Raw genomic sequence first — 17460 nt, 5'->3', positions numbered from 1 at the left:
CTTCAGTAATTTGAATTCTATGGACGGTACCCTATTAAATTAAATTCACTGAAATCATTCTAATGAATTGAATATTTAGGTTGGAAAATCAATATAAAGAAGATAAATTAAGGGCTAAATATAAACATATAACTACCAAAAAAATGGATCAGAACCCATGCTCCATGACTTTAAAGAAAATATGCTTTGATAATAAACTTATGAGTCCATTAAAAGATTTTGTCAAAAGTGTATTTTTTTTAAAGCTTGATCTAGAATAATAGAATGAATGGCTTAGATGTTAAATTTTTATGTAATGTAGAAATCAGTTAATGGTCATGGAGTCAGGTCTGAAAAAATATATTTAATCAACACATACTGAATAGATACATGGCTGCTCACAATCGAATCCCCCTCCTCAGTGCCCGCTGGGATTTATTTCTAGTTGTATTCAGTGGACAGGGTGTAGTAGCAGTAAAAAAGGATGCTTTGTTGGTGGAATTTGATTTATTTGACACAGTACACTGTCCCAAAATAATGGCAGTATTAGATGGTCCATACTGTGCCAAAGTAGGATTATTATTCAATCCATTCCTTACACCACGCTGCTGTCCAAATAAATTTTCCACTATGTCCGAATTTAGATACCCAGGGTTTATGCTGTTTTTTCCATTGAGCACATTCTTGCAGAGGGATATAAATCCCATGAGTGAGGAGTTGAGGTCTGTTCGAGTCTCCAAAGTCATTAGGTTTTTGGATGGAACAAGCATAACAGACTTCTCCACAGCATCCTCCCAGGAACTGAAATAAGTCACAACTTTTCGCAGCATTTCGAATCTTGTATCTTCCTGTGATGAAATAGGTCTGTTTCTGCAACAGAAAATGTCCACCAGCTCTGAGGTCTGTTCCAAAATCTCAATACTACTAGCAAGGTTCTCAGGGTTTTCAAGGGTAGCTTGATACGACCTCATCAAATAAAGCATGTCCTTATTCAGAACCTCAATTGCTAGATTGTTCCTCATTTTTGTCGCTGGAGTTAGGTTAATATGCTCCTCCGTCAGTTTCCTATGAATGGAGAATCCGCTTTGGAAATTGAAGCGGTAGCAAGCTTCCCAGTGGTCCCATGTGATGCATTTTCCACTGTGTACCAAATATCGTCCAGTACTAGTCTTATTTTCGATCTTGCTGGATTCTAGATTGTTGCGGATTTTCTTTAAGACGTGCATGATATCTTGTATGAAGCATATCCCATGTTCCCTAAAGTAGATGTCTCTGAATATCCAGTTAGTTTGTTGTGGATTCTGTGGGAATAGCATGGTAGCAAATGATCGATTTGTGGAAGCGCCGTCGGTCATGACATAGTCAACTGTGATATTCATGTCATCTAGTACCTCAACGCATTTCCAAAATGTTGTGTAGAGTTGATGGGCTGTGGCTGGATTTGCACCAAAGTACACAACTGGCCACCTATGATAAAGAATAAATATTTTACATTTTACATTTTAAATATTGTTTATTTAAACACATTTTCATCTAAAATAAAGGATTAAGACTTACAGAAAGTGAAAGAAATTGAAATTTCTCTTTTAATCAGTTCTCTACATTACGGGTAGTTTTCATACTTCATGAATTCATTTCTATAATTCTGCCAAATTTATATTTAAATCAGATACCAGTATAGTGTTTAATTTCAGAACTACAAACGATTAATTTGAAATAATCAATAGAACAGTTAACTTATTCTTTCAAGGCATATAAATGGTTTTTGTGAATTAATTAATGGCAAATTTAAAATATCTTTCAATTTCAAAGTACATTTACCTGAATCCAGTAAATCCATGAAAAATGAACTGGAGAGCATGAGTTGCAAGTTCGACTTTCTTCTGACCATTCGAAATGATGCTGATATTATTGTTGGTGGTGTCCATATCAACGTATCCAACCAACTTCCATGTATCGCCAGACTTTGTAATTATCAGGTCGTCTTGAATTGTCATCTCATCAATCACTATGCCCCCATGACAACCGAATTCTGGGATGTTTTGTTTCTCCATTTCTTTCTTCATCCAGGTCAGGTTAGCTTCATTGAATCCTGGAATCTGCCTCACAGAGTTTTTATAGTATTGCAGTAATCTTCTGGAGGGAAGTTGAAGAAAGTTTGACTTTTTTAGATCTTCGTATGCTTGAGGAGAGCGTACGTAAAGGGTTAGACACAGGCTGATGATTTTAGGGTCCCAGCGCCTTTGATGAATATCTAAGTCCTTCTTGCAGTTTTGTAGCTGTGACTTCAATAAGACGACAAATTCTTCAGGAAGGTCAAACTTGGACACACAATGTAAGATTTTCTCCATGTCGTCATGGTCCTCTTCGTCAAGGGTAATACTGGTACTTGTAACAGTGTCCTGTTCACCTTGTTTCACAACTTCCACTGTGGTTGAGTTTTGCTCTGTGTCCCTCACTGGCTCGGTGTTAAAACAGGGTTGTTTATTCTCCTTATTGTCTTCCTCACCGCTCTCTTCAAGTTTCCTCTTTTTTTGCCTCTTCTTCCTAGTATGAATTACATCATGACAAGTTGCACAATCATCGTTCCTTGCTAGCCAGTCCAGTATTTGTTTGCAGGACTTGGACCTCATCACTACCTTATAGGTTCTGTCATATGTAGTGGACACTTTTTCCTGGTGATAAGACTTCGGGAAGTATTGTTCATCTGCAGGAACCCCCCCACACAATTTGATATTGGAAACAAGGTATAGGATCCCTTCAACATTGGACTGTACTATGGGGATGGGAAAACCTGATGACAGTTTCACACTATTAATTTCAATTGTCACATCATTCTTTTCAAATGCCACCAAACAATACTGCTGAACATTGTCAATTATAACAGGTATGGGACACTTAAATTTGAGGTGAGGTTCTATAGACTGAATCTGGCACACAGATGGTAAATTGATTGTAGTGTCACAGATCTTTGATTGTGCACGAGGACCAAGATTTTTGAATAGAATTTTCTTTTCTCCTCCAGTGCTAATAAGGGTTGCTTGTATGTCGAATAGTCGAGTTATCATTTTACTGAGAACATCCATACTTAAAGGATTTACGCCATTTGCTTTCCTCATAAACTCGGTGCAGGCTTTATAAACATCGTGCAATGTAACAAATAATTTCCCATCAGATTTCGATTCTAGATTAAGTGATAACCTGTAAGATTTAAAGACAGAATATTCAGATATAGATACTAAAAAGATGAATTTTTTCCCCATAAGGGATTAGACACAATGAAAATGAAGTCATATTTTACTTTTATTTCTTATAATAATTTTAGGATATATCAGTAAAGCATAATTTTTATGCATTTAATTTTTATAGAGTTATATGCACCATAACATTATACATGTACCTAAATATCTAAAACTAGTTATGCCAAAAAAATCAAACCATTTTAAACAACATTCAAACTTAATATATAATTTTGGTAAAATGGCTACCTGAGAAGTGTAAATTATTTTTAAAAGTACTGAAATTATTCATCAGTTTTAATACTTGTATTTTTTCTTGCAGAAAAATTATTCAAGAGATCAGGCAGAGGAAGATCACGGCAGTTACGGCAAGCACAGGCATGGCTAGCCTGCAGCTAGGAGTGGGAGCCATGTTACAACGCACTTTGAAAAATTACGCACTTTGAAAAAATTTTTCAAAGTGCGTTAATTTTTGGGACCAGGTTAACGCACTTTGAAAAAATTTTTCATAGTGCGTTGAATTTGGGACCAAATCAACGCACTTTGAAAAATTTTTTCAAAGTGCGTTAAGACTGTACATCATAATTTTACACCATGTAAACATTTAACGCACTTTGAAAAAAATTTCATGAAACAAAAGGAATTGGACATATATTTTAGAAATAGACAACAGTATTATCCCCTCGCAACGTATGATGGGATATAGTGATGAACTTTCAAGAATCGCCATATTTTGAAATAATCATAAATATGATAACATGTATCTAATATCTTTTCTCATGTCTTACGCAAATTAATAAAGCATATATAAATTAATAAAATACAATTATTTAGTTTTAAATAGCTTTAAAATTGGTGAAAAATAAGCAATTTTTTTCGTGTTTTGTCTATAAACATATGCCCCCCCCCCCCCCCCCCCCGTTGAAACACAAAAAGCTTTGGCATAAATTTGTAAAATGACAGTCCATATTACCTGTAAATAAGGAATTTTTGTTTCACGGGGGGGGGGGGGGGGAGATGTTTTAAAAATATTTTCAGTTTTCCGTTGATTTCTATATTGAAAAAAACAAGTTTTGCCAAAATTATAGAGTTATCTCTCTTTGGTATCCCAAATAAGTAAAGTTTTATGAAAATTCGTATGAATATCTATAAAAATTTTGAGAATCATTCCAATATGTTACCTTTTGAGAATTGACTTAGAGATAGGCGGAAGAATAATACTATCCTTCGTAGTTCTTTACGCCCTTGAATCTTGACCTTTTGACCCCAAATTCAAAAGGGGTCTTCCTTAGGCCACAAAGATTCTGTTATGTTAAATTTCATTGCAAAAGCTCAAAGGGTTTTAGAGATATCGTGTGGAAACGAAAGCGTTACAGAAAGACGGATGGACGGACAGCTAGACGGACGGACGGACAGATAGACCCAAATTAATGTCCCCCACTTTTCAAGCGGGGGGCAAAAAGTATCAAATCAGGTTCAAATGATAATTTATCATACCTGAGATTTGTAGGAATATTGACTAAGCCATGCAGAATTTTTTTTCAAAGTGCGTTAATATGGTCGATATTAACGCACTTTGAAAAAAAATTTTTTTTTTCAAAGTGCGTTAACATGGTCCCAAAAATTAACGCACTTTGAAAAAATTTTTCAAAGTGCGTAATTTTTTCAAAGTGCGTTGCCACAGAGCCACCACCATACACCACTGGGCTGGAATTATAGACGGTAGACATTCTCACCAAACCCTGGCAGAGCTATTCCAAGGAGATGACAGGTTTGCAGAGGCGAAGAAAAGAATAAGAGAAGCACAGTGCCTAATCATAGACGAAATAAGCATGCTGTCCTCCCGGACATTTGACATGGTAGAGTTTGTGTGTCGCCATGTCCGGGAGTGTGATCAAGTGTTTGGAGGAATGCAGGTTTGTTCATTATCTATGAAAAGTTATACTAATTATTACTAGAGTAATATTTTTAATTGTAAAGATTTAAACTCTCTAGAGTTTGCTTGCTAACAATTAGTAAATGGTTGTGTAAGTTTGTAAATCATATAATATTACATATTATTACCTAACCTACTATATAAATTATAATTAGGCATTTTCAACTGTTTCACGGTTTACTTTATGTTTTTGGGTGATCATGAAACTGTGAACTGTTGACCGGGCCACAAAATGAACTGTTGCCTGTTTATAGCGTCATCGTGATATTCAAGCATTTTGATGATCACGACATCACTATTTACCTGCTCTATAATTAATCAAATTTAAATAAAACACACAAACAATCCATTTATTAAGTATTACTTTAAATTAAAAATATTAATTTAATCTTTATATTATGTGTTCAGCTAATTAATAGACAAGTATGTGAATAAACAGTTGTGAAAACGTTTTATTGAATGTTTGTGTGTTTTTACTCCAATTTAATCAATTATATAGTAGGTTAGGTAATAAAACACTTATTTAATGATACTCAGTGAAACAGTCAAACTATTGTCCCTCGGTAGTGGGGAAGACCTGGGAAACTGTTACCCTCGGTCTTTGGCCTCGGGCAACAGTTATCCAGGTCTTCCCCACTACCTCGGGACAACATTTTGACTGTTTACCTAGTAGTCATTAAATAAGTGTATACTGTAATCTAATACAGAAAATTACAAATAAGGTTAGCATGTACTGTTTTACATTGACAGGTCATAGGCTGTGGGGATTTTAAGCAGCTACCTCCGGTCCCAAACTTACGATACGATGATGATGGAAGTCACTGTTTCCAGAGCAACAAATTCAATTTGACATTTCCTCATCATATAAATTTGTTGGAGGTAAGAAGAAGAACCAGTAATGTATGATGAACGTTATGCTTTATGCAACTGAGGCGCAATCTTGCATCATGCACTGTGCTTATATAGATATGAATGAGAAACTTAATTTTTGTCTATCAAGTTCCCTAAAACTATTGGTAAAATAAAAGAATTACTGTACATGTATTTTTATGAAATGGACTAACATTAAGATCATTAGCAGAGTTATAAATTGTATTTCAGGTTCTCCGTCAGAGTGAATTCCCCCTCATAAAAGCCGTAAACGAATTATGTGATGGAAGACCATCTGAGGAGACGGTCCAATTCTTAAGAAGCTTGGACAGGCCATTAGATGCACCACCTGAAGACATCACTAGATTGTTTGGGACCAATTTTGATGCTTGTGTGGTTAATCAGGATATGCTCGAACAAATGGAGGGAGAAATGTTTTCTTTCAAGGCCAAAGATAAAGGTATATATCTTGTATTGTCTGTCATAGACTCACATATCTCACAGTTTTGAATTCTTCAAATAAATTATAGTTTTTCAGTATTTTTGGGTCATTTACAATTTCTCTCAAGAACAGCTAGTATAACAGCATTTATTCATTATGAACATGAAAGCATCAATTCCTTGGTTAATGCAAATTCACATTTGTTCAGTGTTATGCCCCATGCCGTGTTTAGGACAGCTTCGCAATGTGTTCAAATAGTTTAAGGATAAGAATATAATCAATCAAAGTATTTCATTTGCATTTGTTATTGTATTATGACTAGGATTGACCGAACAATTACATTTTTTTCAATTTTCATGATTCATATAAATGTGTTAATTTTTTACCAAGTTAACACCCATTGATATCTATACACAATATAACACTAACTTGTATAATTTCAGGGGATGTCAGGAAATTACTGGGATGTGTTGCTCCTAAAACTCTACTGCTGAAGGAAGGAGCAAAAGTCATTCTGATAAAGAACTTAGCAGCAGGGTTGTTCAATGGGATGACGGGAACCGTTCATCATTTGGAGAGGGGGAGTCCTCCTGTAATTAACTTTAGCGGTAACCTAGTCACAGTATCTGAGACTACGTTTGATGTTTATGACAGTAGAGAAAGAAAAAATCTAGCAAGTCGTACTCAGATTCCTCTTATTCTTGCATTTGCCTTGACCGTTCATCGTGCACAAGGACAGACATTACACAATGTTGAAGTGGACTCGTATTCATTCTTCGCTCCTGGACAAATGGGCGTTGCTATTGGACGAGCTGTGTCAACAAGTGGATTACGTGTTGTGAATTTTAATCCAAAAGCGGCAAGTGCTAAACATCCAGATTTTGTGTACGAGTTTTATGAGAGAGACTTTTGTGTTTTCAGAGACGACTTACTTTGCTGCAAACAAAGGTCATTGGAAATGGAAGACCAAAATATTGAAGAGGATATTTATCCATCTAACATGCAGTCTGACACACGTAAAGACCGAAATATTGAAGAGGATTTACCGGGTCCTTCAAAGCAGAGTAATACTGTAACAGTTGAATTTCCCCAACTTGAAGCCCCTTGGAGCATTGATGACTTTGTAAGTGAATTGGGCCATGCTCCTTACATTGTTAACTTACCCAAAGAGTTGTTTACTTCTACTTTAATGTCAGAGCATATCAACTTCTTATATTTCAAGATCAAGGGAATCATGAATGATCAACCGAAATCACCTCAGCAATGGACTCAATCATTCACCAAGTTAAATAATTTTGTGGTAAGTGATCAGCATATTATGTCTGTTGAGAAACTTTTCCAACATGAACATGTCAGTAAAATGGAAAATAAACTGTCTACCAAACTAGCTTTTTGGCTAATGGAGAAAGAGATTGAAAAGAGAGCAAGTGTTACAGTACAGAAACAAGCAGAAGAAGCAGAGAAATTAGAAATAAGTTCTACATTATCCTCTGTTGCCAAGGGAAAAATTCGATATCTTGCTGGTGCGTGCATTCAGAGAGTCAACAAGCGGATTAAAGAATCAGTGCTTAGAGCAGTGGGCAAATGTAGCAAAAAGAGTAGAACACTTCGTAAACTGGAGTACAGGAAACAGGCCATGTTAAAGAACTTTCGTGTAAAAGAGGAAGACATTGATACAAGCAAAGACACTATGACTGAAATTGAGTTCAAACAGGGCCCTACGCATGGACTTACCATTGTGAGTGAGCCAGTGTACAATTTTTTTGTAATGTTAAACCAGGTCACCCAAAAAAGTCTGAGTGCAAAACATTTCCTTAGTGATGATTCAGAAATAGAGGATGAACTCTTTTTAACACTTATCATGCAACTTTTTAGAGATGTCACAGAACATTTTATACGAATTGCATTTGTTGATGCACTGCATCATTTTAAAACATCTGTGCCTCGGAAAAAGAAACAAGCTTTACGAACAAAAGTTCAAGCTCTGGGTGATAGAGAGGAATCCTCCTCAAAAGGAAAGAAAGCAAAAGTTGATGAAGCAGGGCAAGAAGACGTCTACATATGCAAGACGTGTAAGTCTGAATGTGAATGGGAACCAGCAGAGACTAAGAACGAAAGCATTGCATGTGACAAATGTAACGGCTGGTTCCATTACAAGTGTGTAAATCTAAAAGGAACTGAGGCATTTCTTAAAAAATCTGCATCATCGTGGTTTTGCACTGGCTGCAGTAAAAAAGGGAAAGGGAGAGGCAAAGGCAAATCAAAATCATCAAAGTAAAACGGGTAAGGACTGATAATAAATATTTGAACATTTTCATTGTCACAAAGTCCTTACAGTGAAAGTTGTTTACTGACAGAACACATTTGAATGCATATATACATATTTAGTTCCAAAAAAAATAATAATCTTGTTTCCTGCTACCAGTCAGAAAAAAATAGGGTAGGTAGGGAATTTATTTATTTTTTTTTATTTTATTTTTTAACAGTATTTTTTGGATATATGAACTACTACAAAACCAATTGAACATGTCATAGCTTAGATAGCTAAGGTCAATATCATCATTCCAAGTGAAAATCCATGTCTCAAATGGAATTTTATGAAAGTTCATATTTTAAACATACATGTATATTTCATGAAATACAACTTGAGTATAATTTTTTTCACTTTTGAAACATGAAATTTCTAAAATTTACAATTTTTTCCCCATAAGATAAAAAAAAACATAAGGGTTGGTGCACAAAATAGGGTAGGTCGGGTAGCAGGAAACAAGACTATTTTTTATTTTGGCCTTACTCTGACAACTCAAGCTCAGCAGTCATAAAGGGGGGGGGGTTGTTGTGATTAATATTTGTTGTTTTCAAGGTATGAAAAGAGTCATGAATTCTTGTCCACCATGAAATGTTAATTTTAATATGCACATTCAACTACTAAACATTTGGATTTATTTATCCACGAAATCAAATCCCCACGAACCAACGTTTTTCCTCAAACCACACAAATTTGACCCCATGAAAATGTGATTTTACAGTAAAGCTAACTAAAGATAATTTTTGATTTCACAGTACTTTACTTTTGAAGATACATGTATATGGAGCCAGAATCAAGTGATTTTTTTTTTCATTGTGTTTGTTTTCATTTAGATATTATGTGAAATTTGAATTTATCCCTGTCTATATCACTATGGCTATACCCTTTTCCATTTTTGACATGCATTTTATACAGCTACAAACTGCCTAAATTAGATCTCCTTACCTGCTATAAATTCACATTATACCTATATTCATCAATGTAGTTAGGCTATCCATTACATTTCTGTATTTTAAATGCTAACATTGTGTGATAATTTATAACTGTCATGGTGCACATAATTACTATATATATAAATCTAGAGAATTTTTAAATTATTTCCTGTTGCTTTACACTATCACCAACTTACCAAAGTGCAACAGAAAAGTTGCTAGACATCGTGAATTTCTTCACAGGATTTCTTTTACTTTCTCAACTTTCAAATTTCGCGCACATGCAACTAGAGTTATCGCCCTTTAATTTTCAAAAAAAATCTCGACATGGTTTTTCGCCATTAAAAATATTAGAAGGTTTAAAGTAGTATAATTTATTCCATTAATATATAAAATGTATGTATATACAACAATTAAGAACCACTTATTTTTTTTTATTAGAAACGATCGAAATAATAATCTGTCAGGTCCGCAGTTGATGTGACGTCACGCAATGGCTTCTCGGAAAAACGAATGTTTACTTGAACTCGAAGAAAGTGTGTATATTGACAGCATTCGAGAAGGGATAGAAAGCAAATTTTAGTATAGAATTGTTGTTTATTATGAATGCTGACGAGCGGTGCTGAAAAAGCGGTGGGTAAACGCGAAATACTCGATTTCTCCAAAAACACGTTGCATTCCTGTTCGCTATGCTTACGCATAGCTCATGGCTTGGTCAATCGAGTGGTTTCTATTGACTTTATTGATAAAATTTCGAACTCCTGTGATTTTACCGAACTTCAAAAATATCGAATGCCATGTTGTTGATCATGATGTTCCACAGAAGAAAAGTTGGAACGAGTGCCACGAACAGGGGGATCATGGTCAGCTTGAGATGGAAGAAGATGACGACATTTTTAAGACCGGTAGGTACAATATTGTACAGAATTTTATGTGTCCTCGAACGAAGAATGTCTCTGCTACATTTGATTAATCCGTAGACATCCGGGCACCATACATAAATGCCCGACGGTGAAATCGTTAGGACAAGCACTATTTCTGTAATAATTATTTAACAAATCTATACATATCATTAAGATCATTGATTTTAACCCGAATTTCCTTGCTTGGAATCGAACTGATGTCAAGAATTTTACCTGTACCTTTATCGAGTATGATGTACATGTAATTAATTATATATTTTGTAATGCATGTTCATGACCATTTTCAGCTCTTATCTTGCATGTTTCGATTGTTTTAATAGTTGCTGCATTGCCTGAGATGATTTTCACAGCCCTGGCCTTTGATAAAGTGCATATACATGTAGATGCTTAACCAATCAGTCACTAGGCTTGTGAATATATGGTGAGAATCAGCTCAAATTATCATTCAAAACAAAGAAACTAACTTTGATTTTATTAATCTATGTCTTTTAGCATAAGATTAAAAAAAATATTGCAACTATGCCAAGTAAACAACATTTAAAGATTTATATTCTTAACATGCCTAATTTCCATTTCCTTATTATTTTTAACAATGAATTCTGAAAGGTAATCTAAACATGCTAACTGCATGGGTATGTATAATTATTTTAGATCAAATATTAATATAATCAAAGATATCATCTTCTATGAAGTATACATGCATTTTACAGGAATCTGGATGCTTACAAGATTTAGGACAAGAACTGTATAAAAAAAATGGTAAGATTTCTTCATTATTTTCTTAATCAATAAAATCACATGAATTAAAATTAATTTTTTTCAATGTTAGTCAAGCATTGAGCTTCAGCTCTAGCCTTTTCATTTAAGCTCACCTGAGCCATTTTAAGGCCTAAGTCAGTTTTTTGATCAGAGTCACAGTCTTGTGTTTGTCTGTTGTCTATAAACTTTTCACATTTTTACATTTATCAGAATTAATCCTAATTTGAACAAAAAATTGCAAGATAGTGAATTCATATTCTACAGTATTTAACTGATCTGCCAGGTAGAAAAGAACAATTGTTTTGTAGAGCTTTAGTTTATTATTTGTCATACATTTATACAGATATCAATAATGATACATCTTAAATGGTCATCTCCTCTTTCAGAAATTGTGCAAAGAAAGTTTGAAGTGTCTGTTGGAATGATCAACATCGAACTTGCTGAGCTTTCGTACTAAAAGAGAATCCATTGGTGACACCAATTATCTGTCAACCCTCTATTGCAAATTTCATGGGATATTTGAGGATGTGATTCTAGCAACATGTCAGAAATGTTGTATCTTCCATAATTGGGATCTTTGGCACGAACATTCTGTTCATTTTATGGGATCTTTGTATCAATGTAGTTGTGTACTACATATATTTTTGCATTTAATACATGTGTTTGTCACTCTAGTCACTAACTTTGTACAGTAAATGTACAAGGGCCACTAGCACTTTATTGTAATTGTATATCCTGTTGAGGTTTCAATGACCTCTCCCAATCCTTGGCCAATGTCATTTAATGAATCTAACCTCTTATTTAAAAAAAATGCATACTTTAGTTTACTACATACATGTATATCATAACTTGGTTATCATTAATTTAACCAAGGCGATCCCCCAGTAATCTTATATTTTCTTGGATATTTCTGTTAATAACCTTTGATGTAAAATGCTTTGCAGTTTCATTTAGAATACACACATTTAAAAAAAGTGTGCTTATATTGTACATCTGAGTGGTATATGCTATTATATTTGTCTCAAAAAACATTGTAAAAGAAACTGTGAATTTTTTATTTTGCAACTTGTTTAAAGTTTGATGTTAGAGAAAATTCGGTCGAACAAAGTTGTGTGATGAAAAACGACATTATTTAAAGCACATTATGATGAATATAACCGTTTAATTTAAATTATGAAGAAACACAAATAATCAATTTGAAAAAAAAATGCTGTCAAGGGTGATGCAGTGTTTGTTTGATTAAAATCAAATAAAAACACAAAATGTTTAGAGATTTCATGATTTATTTTTTCAGATAGTTGGTGAAAGAATGTTATTAAATATAAATTATGCCAGGGGCTTGTTCAACAATTGCATCTGCATGCAAAAGTTGCATTATGAGAGTAATGAGTGTTTTCTGTAATTCATTTTTGTCAATTATTTTAGTCTTCATGAAAATTCATGAACATTCATAATACCTTGAACTCTACATTTTTTCTGTCTTTAAAATGTCAAAATTGCCAATATTCATATAAATTCATCATTTGTTCATGAACTACATTTTATGAATATATTCATGAATAAAGTTCATGAACCATCTTTATGAACCAATCATGAACCGTTCATGAACACATCATGAATGTTCATGAACGATTCATAAAAGTTCCTGAAATTATGAATTTCACCTCGCAGGGGTACACACAAGGCACTGCATTACAGTTTTTCACTGACTGTGATATGATGTGAAATGAACATGAGCACACTTGGTTTTTTTATGTTAACAAAAGCATGTCTACATATTGTAGATCTACACATGTACCTACATATGCGTATACATCTGAACATACCTGGCCTTGAATTTCAGTGCAGTGATCGATCTACGGAGCTGGTGCATATCGTCTCAGTTTTCTGCTATTTTCCGAAATAATGTCCTCATATTCTCGTAAAAGGAAGAAGCAATGCCATGTCTCTTATTTTATCCCTATTTTCTTTTAAGATTGTGTGGTTATTGCATTTAAATCCACTGCAAATCTCAGCTGATGTCGTCACGTTTTTAGATCTATGTAAACAACATTCCGTGTCACCGAGTGCAAGCGCTTGGCTGAAGCCGAATGCAGACAAACGACACATTAAAAAGAGAATTTTTTTACAGACATGATATTATACATACGAGAAAATCACTAAGTATTTTCTATTTCAACATGAAGATATTGCTGTTTATTAAAAATTTTTGAAAATATCGGTAAATTGTTATTTTGAGCACCATTTCCTTATATGGATCAATCAGGGCGGAGCAACTGTCATGACGTCAGACCTCATTATGTCTTCATTACCATATTTTTTTCATGTGTTGCCTTAACTGTACTGCGAACGGCGAGCCTGTTTAACCCTTGGATGGGTGACCGCTTCACGTTACAACTGTTTATTAATGTAATTTTTTTTTCAATTTTAATTAAGTTATGAAAACAATTTTTATTGATACCCAGAGATGATCTCTTTTCAAAAACGTTAAAAACTTATTATACATATATGCAAATTTAGATAAGACCAAATGCACATATCTCAAATATACTTTCAAATATCTTCATTTTTTTTCGTGAAGAAAAAAATCAGACGTGTATTTAAACTTTTTTCAAAATTTTTTCTTGTTATCTATGCTTCCACTTAGTAAAAAAAGATGAATTAATGCAGCAGTAAGTAAAATGTATTAAAAAATGTATCAAATATAACAGTTACCACTGAGAGCAGATGATTGCGTCGACTGTTTGAAAAATTAAGGAAGCTCTACACACTAACAAAACTTTTTGGGGACTTGGAAAAAGTAAATCTTAACAAGGTTTGCATATGAGACTATTTAGTTCATTTCAACATAGGCTACCTGAATTATTTACGCAGTAAAATGTTATTAGACTAACACTGGGTAATTTAATGGAAATAACTCAATTACATGTACTCATTCTTGGTCTAACATAAAGTTTTGAATATCTGTTAAAATCAGCTTAAATTATGTAATTAATTGTAAATACTAGTCATTTTTTCTATGCTACTTCTAAAGGAAGATAAGTCTAATGGCATAAAACTACCATACAAATATAGCTCTTTGGTGTGCTGTGTTTAGAGCTTCCTTAGATCTAAAGAAAAATACCTACCTTCATTATTAGCAATTTATATAAATGAGTGGTGAGTTTATGTCAGTTAAAGCCCCACAGGTACCGAAAGAATCCCCCATGTCAGTCCTAAAGTGAAATTTATTTTAATGTACGATTGTTGTGGATAAATTATAATACCTTCACAGTCTTCACCAACGTTTTGGTAGTTTTCACAGCATATCAAGGGTTCTCTTTTCAATAACAAGGTTTTATGTATCATTTAATTTCAATGTAAAAAAATCAAAAAATATAAATATTGCATGTCCCATAAAATCGTGGACAAGTTGTCTAGTTTGAAAAGAAATCGTAGATGTGTATTTTAACTATATAGTATCCCTGACAAAAATACTACATAATGATAGTTAACTTTAATGATAACGTTGACACTTTGATTTCCTATTACAATTCCTACATGTACATGTATGTCGATAGGACAAATCCGGCTTTGAATAAAATAAGCTTAAAATAGAAGATACCATAGACTCTGTCAAATCTTTTTCATATTTGGATATTTCACTTGAAAGAGGCCTTTATGGTAATCTAACAACGAAGCTTTATGATATTCTTGATGACAATAATCTTTCAATCGTTAACTTCTGTACTAAGACAGCGATAAACATTGCATAATGTGGTTTATATCGCTCAAATGATTCCATATGCAAGATATTGCTATAAATATTTACATATCTAAGATCATACTTTACATATTTACAATATCTAAAACGGGGTAAATCATTGACAACTAAGTTGGTGAAACGGGAATATCAGCAGCCATGTCTAAAGTCATCATTTCGTCAATACATTGACCTCATTTTGTCATCATTACAATTACATCATTTGTAAGTTTTATGGTCACTAAATTGGCCTTGTCAGCAAATACAATTTATCATGAAGTCTAATGGCCAATGACGTTTTTCATACTTATCGTAAGGCCATTTTTTACAAACTGAATTTTCGACGGACTTTTCCGGTAGTTTCTGATCATGACAAGACGCACACAGCGTACCTGTAAGTGACCGGTCGGCAGGGGATTCTCTCTCCTCCATTGCACCTGATCCTCCCGCTGATATTTTGTATGTGTTTGTGTGTCAGCTCTGCTCCAAATTTAAATATTGGTTAAGGGACTTTTGGGCTTGAATACTGTTTGTTATCTCCACATATTCAGGGAATAACTATCTTCTAATTTTTTATTTGCGACAGTTTATGCTGATTTATCGGTCGCAAACTGAGTTTTACCGGCGACGCGTAATCGGAGACGGTAAAACGGATGTTTGCGACCGTTAAATCAGCATTAACTGTCGCAAATAACAAATAAGTAGATCAGTTATTCCCATTCTTATGCATTTCATGCATTGTATTTGTTGTTTACGTCTTATTTTGTTGAGTTTCGTTATATAAAATACGTCACGGAGCATTGTGTTTTTGCATCGCTCTATTATGACGTCACAATGAAAAGCTTTCACTCATGTTAATGCTCGTTTTACTGCTTCAAACATCAGTGCATTAGCCAATCAAAAGGTGTTTTACAAAATAATTGCATTAGAATTCATATTCTTATACAATTGTTTTATTGAAGTTGAACATATTTAATTTTTGATCAAGATATTAACGTAACAAAATGCATTTCTTCACAATTTCTTACCCGAATTTTGAACAAATTCCACCACTCAAAATTTGTTGTATTGCATTTGGTAACAAAACCAGAATAAAGTTATATTTCATTATCAAATGAATTATTAGGGTGCTCGGTTTAAAATGCAAGTACCCTGTACATTGTGAACTCTTATTAAAAACAAGGAAATATTGCTTCTATTTCCTTGAACGCCTTAAAACCTTTTTCATGTGCTTGAATATATAATTAATATTGATGCAATGTTTGAAGAGAAAACGGCACAAACTTTTTACAGATATCCTGAGTCATTTCCCTATATATATATTTGTAAGGTATTTTAATTGAATCAATCCTAACATTTTATTAACGACAAATATATTTTATGTTCCTTAGTTCTCCTGCCAGACAACTGAGCTTGTTTTTTGGCTAAAGCAGGCAAAAACAAACAACATCATTGAAGTGAAAAATGTCATATTTTAAATGATACTCTCTTATGTGTAACCTTGATAAAGACTTTTGAACTTTGAATATCAGTTAGAATACAGTCCAATTAGACTGTTTACACACGGGAACTAATGATTAACAAATAAAGCAAATAATAAAAAAAATAAATAATTTTTGTAATTACACATGCCTTTAAAATGTGAACCAAATAAAATTTTTGGTAACTTTTCAGCAATTAAACAACATTATCAAAATATTATTGCACTGGTGTAGCTTTTGGATTTACAGACAAACTTTGACAGCCCTTGTTGCTCTCATAGCTTCTTCTAAAAACGTCCCTATTAAATATCATTTTAAGTACGTAGAATAATCTAAAGTTTATATACTCTATATGGTATAGAGTTGGCTACATAAAGTAATTTAGATATGAAGAAATAAGGATATAGATTCCTTAAAATTTTCACTTAAAGCAAACATTTTGTTAATAAAAATATAAAATATATGAAGATGATGTCTCTGAATCCATGGGACACAAGAAACACAGAGAGAATATAAATTGAAATAATTAAAGAAAAAATAAAGTGAATATCGAATGCAATTGATATTTTTTCATTTTAAAACGTATTTTGTCTTTCAAATGCTCATTTCGCCAACTGGATTTAATAATTCTTTCAAATAAATGTTATTTTTATTATTTGTAATTAATTAAGATAAAATAACCATTTTGAATAGTAAGAGACAAAAAAACGGAATATGGAAATGTACATCATTGCTAGATTAACATTAGATAAGCTAATGCTGCATGAGCTAACAAGTTGCTCTAAAGCCCTCTCTTATATCAGAAGAGTAAAAATGTCAATAAGACAAAATAAAAAAAACAAATAATTT

The 17460-nt window shown here is 33.4% G+C and overlaps 1 protein-coding gene across 1 annotated transcript; it reads left to right on the top strand.

Moving 5' to 3' along the window:
- Positions 1–4920: 4920 nt before the first annotated feature.
- LOC134260789 (uncharacterized) lies at positions 4921–8838 on the top strand. Its single transcript, XM_062743334.1, has 4 exons — positions 4921–5134; positions 5905–6033; positions 6256–6484; positions 6910–8838. Exons 1-4 carry the CDS (start codon positions 5051–5053, stop codon positions 8742–8744), a joined length of 2277 nt encoding a protein of 758 aa, XP_062599318.1. The 5' UTR covers positions 4921–5050; the 3' UTR covers positions 8745–8838.
- The last annotated feature ends 8622 nt before the right edge of the window (positions 8839–17460 follow it).

The sequence above is a fragment of the Saccostrea cucullata genome, unplaced genomic scaffold (genome assembly GCF_032062105.1).
Source record: "Saccostrea cucullata isolate Sc308-1 unplaced genomic scaffold, CSIRO_AGI_Scuc_v1 ctg1244, whole genome shotgun sequence".
NCBI lineage: Eukaryota > Metazoa > Mollusca > Bivalvia > Ostreida > Ostreidae > Saccostrea > Saccostrea cuccullata.
This window is presented reverse-complemented; position numbering and strand designations above follow the sequence as displayed.

What these genes read in the sequence shown, in the direction of transcription:
- LOC134260789 (XM_062743334.1), top strand. Translation starts at nt 5,051, where the DNA reads ATGCTGTCCTCCCGGACATTTGACATGGTAGAGTTTGTGTGTCGCCAT. An exon ending in ATCATATAAATTTGTTGGAG is followed by an intron (nt 6,034 to 6,255) that starts GTAAGAAGAAGA and finishes ATTGTATTTCAG; the next exon opens with GTTCTCCGTCAGAGTGAATT. An exon ending in TTTCAAGGCCAAAGATAAAG is followed by an intron (nt 6,485 to 6,909) that starts GTATATATCTTG and finishes GTATAATTTCAG; the next exon opens with GGGATGTCAGGAAATTACTG.